Source organism: Aristolochia californica, unplaced genomic scaffold (assembly GCF_029961685.1).
Source record: "Aristolochia californica isolate CCGP_79_NKW_82.1479 unplaced genomic scaffold, dmAriCali1.0.hap1 SCAF_5, whole genome shotgun sequence".
Lineage (NCBI taxonomy): Eukaryota > Viridiplantae > Streptophyta > Magnoliopsida > Piperales > Aristolochiaceae > Aristolochia > Aristolochia californica.
The window spans coordinates 2,339,341-2,347,517 of record NW_027182214.1 but is presented as its reverse complement, the minus strand read 5'-3'; the positions used below and the strand labels follow the sequence as shown (position 1 = coordinate 2,347,517).

At 36.4% G+C, this 8,177-nt stretch overlaps 1 protein-coding gene across 1 annotated transcript; it reads left to right on the top strand.

Moving 5' to 3' along the window:
* The first annotated feature begins 2,269 nt into the window (after positions 1-2,269).
* Positions 2,270-5,790, top strand: LOC137966744 (ras-related protein RABA5a-like). The gene is made up of 3 exons (XM_068813447.1): positions 2,270-2,513; positions 4,278-4,802; positions 5,373-5,790. The coding sequence occupies exons 2-3, from the start codon at positions 4,466-4,468 to the stop codon at positions 5,690-5,692; spliced, it is 657 nt and encodes a 218-aa protein (XP_068669548.1). The 5' UTR covers positions 2,270-2,513; positions 4,278-4,465; the 3' UTR covers positions 5,693-5,790.
* Positions 5,791-8,177: the final 2,387 nt, after the last annotated feature.

The following is an 8,177-nucleotide window of genomic DNA, read 5'->3' as shown; positions in this document are numbered from 1 at the left end:
TCTAATGATTGGTATAATTCAACTAATCTGAAGAAGTCAAATGAATCAAGCAAAACCAAGAGTTACCTTCTTTTCACTACAATCAATCAAAGCAAGTGGTACTTTTAGCTAAATGTGAAATACCCATAGAGAAAATGACAAGACTTAGGAGAGAAACACATTATATCTTGGTAATATATTGACTCATTCACTCGGAGGATGTGGTTTGTTCACTCGCGCGTTCGCATGTGCCCTCTTTTGTGTGGGTGGACCACCAATTTGTTGTTTGATAAGGAATTAGTCCAAACACCTCATCTTACGCTTGCACAAAAGACAAAAATATTCATATTGTTTGTTATTTACCAAGTAAAGACATCTTCTTGATAGGTAGATTATCGTAAAAAAAAATAAAAAATTGTGTACATTAATTTTAATTCATGTGTAATTTGTTACAATCAAAATTCAAGGCTCATATTGGGAAAATAAAATAACAAAATAATCAATTTTCCTTTGACAAATTTTCTATTATAGTTTTTTTATATAAAAAATAAATTCTTCAATGAGTTTTTTTTGTTTTGTGCCTTCTCAATTTGTTTTTCTATTGTTTCTTATTGAGCCAATACAAAACTTATTTTTTTATCCCCTTTACCGGTTTAAGGGAATTGAGGTAAAAGTTTTTTCATTCTAAAAAAATTGCTCAAACACAAAACTTTTTATTTATACTTTTTTCATATAATTTTCTAAAGATACAAACACACCCTTAAATTTATCTTTTCCACATAAATTATTCGTAATATAGTGTTAAGATAGTTGAATCCATCTTACTGAGGGGCTTAGTGAATTTATCGATAACTTGATCTTTGCCATTTTGCAAAGACAAATTGTTTGTATTTGCTCCTTTGATAACAAATAGAACTTACAAAGAGTTGTCACATAATCTTATCAATGCAAGCCTTTCTAGCTCCAATTGTGGAAATTTAATTACTCTTTTGACAAATTCTTCGACAAAATTGTATGGTATAAATAAGTAGGTGATGCTACAATATATTCAACTTCTTATAGAGAAAAAGCTTGTTGTTCCTCCAAAAGTTCCCTTCCTTGTGGAATCAAAGATTCAGGTTTCTTAAATCGTGGCTAAGAAGAAAACCGCACAAATGATTATCTATGATTTTTCTCATTTTGAGATGTGGTTAAAAAAATCTAAGGGGGCCTTTCATGATAACCTACAAGTAAAAAGATTCATATTAATAAAACAAACCAAAGTATTGAACTCATCTATGCTTTTCATTAGGTAAAAAAGAAGATTAAATGTAGAAGATTTGAGTAATTAAAAGACATATTTGAAGTGCATGAATCCTTATGCTAAAAATCAATTTAATGTAGATAGTTGTAGTCCATGGCACCAACACTGGCTACCCCCTCTTTGAGGCATTCAACACTAACAAAGAAAAAAACATATGGTGATAGCTAATGCATTATTGGCATCAAAGATTTCAGTTCAGTTCAAGAATCCATTAGCTAGTAACTTTTGGTTTACTAACACTAGACAAACCCTAGCTTTCGACTCAAAAGCAAAATGCCAAAAAAAAAACTGGTCCTAGGGTGGCTACTAAGCCAAAGTGTTGCACCACCCTAACATAGTTTTTCGTGTTCCATCAACTTTAAAAGGTTTTGTGGTACTAACTAGGTTAAAAGGTCTCTTTACCACCCACATACAATCCAAAGAGAAGGTTATAAGAATAATAGAGATAGAATTCAACCGTGTTAAATGGGGAATCCACCTCGACCCATTATGCTTCATATAGCGATAGGTTCTTGCATCTACCCTATAGTTTTCGGGGTTTGGGTTGAACAATTTTTGGGTTTTGGGGTGAAGATAAGTTTTGGCCTTGAGGGTTCAAATTCCTTCATGGTTATAGGGTTCTATGGTTTGGTTTTAAAGCTAAGTACATTTTAAGGTGACTCAAGTCTGTTTTTTAAGTAGGCTGTTTGGGTCGAAGGTGAATCGGCCTGGGTGAAGAATGAATCTAACTCGATGTTAACTCGCTTCTTTTTTGACTCGTTTTGGCTTGGGTCAGCTTTTGGTTTTTGACGAACTAACCCGGATTTCCCGAACCGGATGATGTTTTCAGGGTTATAAGTCTGGTTCCGGAACCATGGGTTCCATAACCAGTCTCCTTTGACGCTTTTCTTTTGATCGCTGACGTCGTCTGAGATAATAAATTCCGTGGTACGAAGTAGCTCAAATGCGTTAATGAGGTAAAAAATTGAAGACTGTAGATATCAAGAATTCAAGATTCAAGAATAAGAAGAAAACCCCAAATCTCCCAAAAAGCAAAAAAGAAAACCCTAAATCCCAAATCTCGCTTTTCAGTTTTCTCCCCCACCCTCCGACCTCGTATCATCGCCGAGGCCAGGAGCTCCCCGCCGGATACCTTCAGCGCCTCCACTCCGACCACTCTAGCCTGTTATTCCGTTGTATTTTCTGTGCTTCAAGTTCAAGGGCTGGCCGGCTACTCACGACCTTGTTTATGGTGAGTTATTTGCGTCTTATATCTACGTAGATTGGGGGGTTTTCGGTTTGATTTTAGGGTTATCTCTTGATGGACTTACTCGTTATTTGATCTGCATTGTCTTGTAATTGGCGGTTTTGTTTGATTTGGTATTGCTACATTTTGCTGTTTCTGTAATCCAGCAAAATGTAAAAGAAGCCCTTGGGAAATTGATATGGGATTTCTTGGATTGTCAACTGCATAAAACAACCCCAATTCGTAGGCTCCTTTCTTTTGTTTTCTTACTTCTTCTCTCTTGTTCTTGGGCCATGTAGGACCAGACCCGGCATCCAGAGAAAATTTAATTGGATTCTGACGCCTGCAATTATTTCTTGCACCCTAGATGGTAATAAACATGGAATTTATCTGAAGGCATTCAACAGAAACTTCTGACCGTGTTCTGCATTTTCTTGAATGTCATCATCTGCCCGCTAATTTCAGTCTAAAACAGAGCCACTGCAATTGCCTTGTATCTTATCTATAAAGTATTATGTAAAGACATGATATAATATAAAACGATGCTCACTGAGTTGTTTGCTGCAACATTACAATTTTTGTGTGGTAAATTTGTAATCACTGCTTTGCATATACTTACTAAATATGGAATTTAGATGAAATGGAGAATTGATTGTTTGTCCTAAGTGGAGTAGGATTACACTGTAGATTGTTAGTAACCTGTATATAATGTATTATCATGATAGTCTTATCCAACCATGTTGAGAATGGGTGTATGTATCCTTCATTCTGTTTTTTCATTTCCTTTGTCCATTCCTGACCACTTTTACTATAAATGTGCTTTCACCACCCTTCCTCAATTTCTCACTCAGCAATCATAAATTTGACAGAACTGCTTTTACCAGGGAATTTTTGGGTCTCATGAAAGATGCCAAACCATCTCAAACTAATGTTTCTTATTTTCTCATGTAGTGGAGTTCCAAATTTGCTTCTTTCAGATTGCTAGAGGCAGCATCTTACATTCTATACTACTTAGACATAAATAAAAATGCTATTATTATGTTAGTTTAATCTCTGAATCAAACTATCTTTGGTCCTGCTCTGCTTCTGAAATTATCAATAGACAATGAACCAGTTACACGGTATGCAAATGACTCACATGAAATGAAGCAGCTCAATAATGAGAGAAGCTTTGGCTTTGGATAGAAACACATAAAGAGAACAGAAATGCCTTAATAAAACTTATACACCACTTGGTGATAACATACCTGAAATTTTGAAGAATAAGAGCAGTAAAGATGTTCCTTCTTAAAAGCAGTATATGTTTTTATAATTGCTTGAGAGTTTCTTTCTCTCTCTCTCTCTCTCTGTCTCTCTCTTTTAATGTTTGTGACACTTGTATTTAGGTTTTTCAGCCACTCTCTACCTTTTGAGACAGCATTGAATCTTGAATCTGATGGTTTCATTTTTGCTTCTACTATCATAAGAAAGCTAGCTGTTTAAATTGTTTACATAGGACAAATGTAGGATATTGGACTTTCGAGGCTTAGTTCAGAATTTTCTTCTTTCATTCTCAGATATTTGTTTGTTCCATGTTTTTTAGCCATTTCAATGTAGTTAATTCAAACATTGTATTCTCATATCTGTGGTTTTTTTTCTCTTTATCTTTTTCCTTGTGTAAAAGATCCAACAATTTATTTAGTTTTTTTTTATTTTTCCTGGTGTTGGATGTGTCTTATATCACATTTCTTCTACATGTTTTTTGACCTGCTACCCTCTCATTTTCATCAGGTCATATAGGTTATTTTTTTACTCCAATCACAATCATCTATCTCCAATTCAGAGGAAGATCAAGATCTCGGCTCTTCAAAGATTAAAAGTATAAAAAAAATCCATCCCATCCTTCAGAAGGTCCCAGGCCAGAGGCCTTGCTAACTATGCTACTCTAGCAAGCCTTCAAACTGAGGGTTGTCTAAAAGATGGCTTTTTGTTCAGAGGAACAAACTGAAGATTACCTTTTTAAGATTGTTCTGATTGGTGATTCTGCTGTTGGAAAGTCAAACTTGCTTGCAAGGTTTGCCAGAGATGAATTCTACCCTAACTCTAAATCAACTATTGGAGTGGAATTTCAGACCCAAAAGATGGACTTTGACGGCAAGGAAATCAAAGCCCAAATCTGGGACACGGCAGGCCAAGAACGCTTTAGGGCTGTGACATCTGCATATTATAGAGGTGCGGTGGGGGCTCTTCTGGTGTATGACATCAGTAGGCGTCAGACATTTGAGAGTATCGGACGATGGCTTAATGAATTGCACAGTAAGACAAACGCTCATGACCCATTTTATAATAGTTGAGTGTTTTGAATTTTGTTTTTTCAGTCTTGTGATTTAGACTATCTTTAAATTGCAGCTTCTTTTTATGCAATTGAACGACACTAATGGTTTTTACTACAGACAATTAGTTCCCTTCAATGAAATATCTATTTGCATGTCAACTTGCACTGTGAAATTGATATTTCATGCACCTGGAAGTTTGAAGTGAATGGCTGAATGAAGTTTTAGTAGTCTGTACTGTTTGTCCATTGAATGTGGTTGCGAACAGACATTAGTAAATTGTACATGTTATATCTGTTTCCATGTGTACATCACAAGTTTTTCATTAGAAAAAATGAAGTTCTACTTATTTGTGTCCAGTCCATGTTCTTTTTATGTTATATCAAAAATTCATATGACTGGAGAATGTTTAGGTAGGGTTACATGCCATCAAAAGTTTTATGATTAGAATAGGGATTTTGCTGGCTTATATATTATGATGTTAAATTATGTTATTGGACTTCAATTCTGAAATGTTCTGATTATTTAGATGTCTGGGTATCTTTTTGAGCAGCTCACTCTGATATGAACGTGGTTACCATACTCATTGGTAACAAGACTGATCTCAAAGATGCAAGGGAGGTTACCACTGAGGAAGGCAAAACCCTAGCGGAAGCACAAGGCTTATTCTTTATGGAAACATCAGCTCTTGATTCATCCAATGTAACAACTGCCTTTGAAACTGTTGTTAAAGAGATATACAGCATATTGAGCAGGAAAGTGTTTCAATCCCGAGAGCACAAGAAGCAGGAAGTGGGTGATGGGAGAACAGTCGTGCTACAGACAGACACGATTGAACAGGATGAGAAGTCTAGACGTCGGTGTTGCTCATGATGCGTCGCCATCTCTGTGTTCTCACTTTTTCTTCTTCTTCCTGTTTGGCCTGGGAACCCCAAATTTGTCATTCAAGTTCTTTTTTCCTTTCCTCTGCATTTGCTCTGTATAGGCCTATACTAATTGTAGAAGACAAAAAAAATTTCACACCAAATCCTCGAGGTTGAATACATTGTATTTTTAGGGGCATTTGGGCAGGCTTTTCTTCCTTCATCCCTCAACCCCAGATTGAACCCAAGTTTTTTTTATTACTCTACTAACGTAAGAAAACTAGTCAAAAATATTTGTTTTACCAAAAGAGAAAATTAGTCAAGAAAAATTAATTATTTCGCAAATTTGTTTTCCTATGATGACTAGCATCATGTTATTGTAAATACTACGTTATATTATAGTAGATTAATAATACCATATTAGTAAAACATTTTTGTCATAAAAAGTATTTAATTGATCAATATTGATTATATACACTTAATGTGTTTGTGTATTTCACAAGGCAAATCTATTTAACTATAATATATTGCTTATATATATTGTTAGTGTATCAATGCCCTCCTCTCTCAAGTTACCGTTAATGTAATGTATTCACTGGCCCCCAAGTATGAGGAGCGCCAATGTCGATAGTGAGTAATTAGTTAACGGTTCTAGTTTAGATGCTGATAAGGTCAAATTGTGACCGCAATGGCTACTTGTGAAGAAACTGTAAAACAGATAGTAGGGTTCGGGGCGTCAGCCCTGACGGGGGTCTAAGGAGGCTGACCCCACGGTATGCACGTGTCACGATTGCATCACCAAGTGCCAACGTGGAGGACAGCTAGATGGCTTGCTCTACAAGCTTCCTACATGAAAAACACTTATAAATAGAGGTATTCTTCAGTAGCATTGGAATCCAGAAAATGAGAGTTATTCCTTCTTCATTACTCTGTTTTATTGTTTAGTTTCTTCTTGTAATTTTAGTTCAGTCCAGAAACCATTGAAACTCTTCTAGAGCATGTGGTGGGACAAAGTTTCTTATCGTATTTGTAATAGATCAGTGTTGGCTTTCTTTTTTATTGTTGTTTAGATGTTCCTGGGCTGAGCTTACTCTATTTTACATGGTATCAGAGCTCTAGGGGACTCTTAACAACAATTATCTGTCGTAAAGCACAACATCATGACTGATCTTAAGCCTAGTAGCTCTACTGCTAGTTCTGGTTCTGTACCAGCAATACGTATTCGTCCCCTAGCTTTCACAGAAGGCAAACTTGATGGCACGAACTATCTCCTGTGGAAGTTCAAAATCACTACGATTCTGGACTCCTATGAACTTCTTGATATAGTTCTAGGAGTTGATGTTGAACCTGTTGCTGTAACCAATGGTGAAAAGATCACTCCTCCTAATCCTCAGCTCGTCAAAGATTGGAGAAGGAAGAATGCTGATGCACTTTGTGCAATTGTCACAAGTATTCAAGATTTTGTCCTCACCCTGATTCAACATACTTCGAAGGCGAATGAAGCATGGAACATACTGAAAAATTAGTATGAAACGAGGAACCAGACTCATATCCAAAATCTGGAAAATCAACTTGCTGCTGAAAGATTAAGTGAAGATGAGGCAGCAGAGTCTTTTATTACTAGGATGAAAAACCTACGTGATAAAATGGCTTCTGTTGGTATAGCCAAGTCAACAAAGGAACTTGCTCGAAGATGTATTCGAGTACTGCCGCAAAAATTTGACGGCCTCGTGACAGCACTCAATACACAAGTTCGTGATCCTCCGTTGACCTTTGAAGATTTCTCTGCCTTATTGATGGAGGAGGAGATGAGGGTAAAAGGTAGAGACAATCAGTCTGACTCTGCCTTCACAGCAAAAGCAAAGGTTAGCAATGAAACAAAGAAGAAACCAAAGAGTAAGAAGTCCTTTGGATCGTGTTATTACTGTAATAAGAAGGGTCATGCTGTCAAAGATTGTAGAACATGAATCCACGATGAGAAGAACGGCACGATGAAACAAAACTGGAAGAATAGAGAATCTGCAAATTCTGCAGAAATTGAGCTTCCTCTGTTCACTGTCACAGAGGAATCATGCTCTAGTGCTCATGTACAACAAAAGAGTACATGGGTGTTAGATTCTGGAGCTTCCCGACACATGACCAGCAAGAAAGAATTATACGATTCTTTAAATCCTCTACAACAACCAATGAACGTGGTGGTCGGGAATAATGTGAGATGTCCCATTGAAGGGATAGGCACCATATCCATTAAGTCTAATGATGGAGAAAGTAAGAAGATAGCGGATGTTCTACTTGTTCCCCAAATCTCAAGAAACCTGTTGTCCGTAGCTGCAATTACAGACAAAGATTTGGAGGTATGGTTCAAGAAAAATGAATCTCTTATTCTTGATAAAAATGAGAACATAGTTGCAAGAGGTATCCGCAGGGATAACCTTTATGAAATCAACTCACTTTCTGCTATTGTTGATGCCAAAAATAGTCAACTTTGGCATGAA

Excerpts from the sequence above, each read along its gene's own strand:
- LOC137966744 (XM_068813447.1), top strand. The coding sequence starts at position 4,466 with ATGGCTTTTTGTTCAGAGGAACAAACTGAAGATTACCTTTTTAAGATT. Across the intron at positions 4,803-5,372 it reads ATGGCTTAATGAATTGCACA|CTCACTCTGATATGAACGTG; the intron begins GTAAGACAAACG and ends CTTTTTGAGCAG.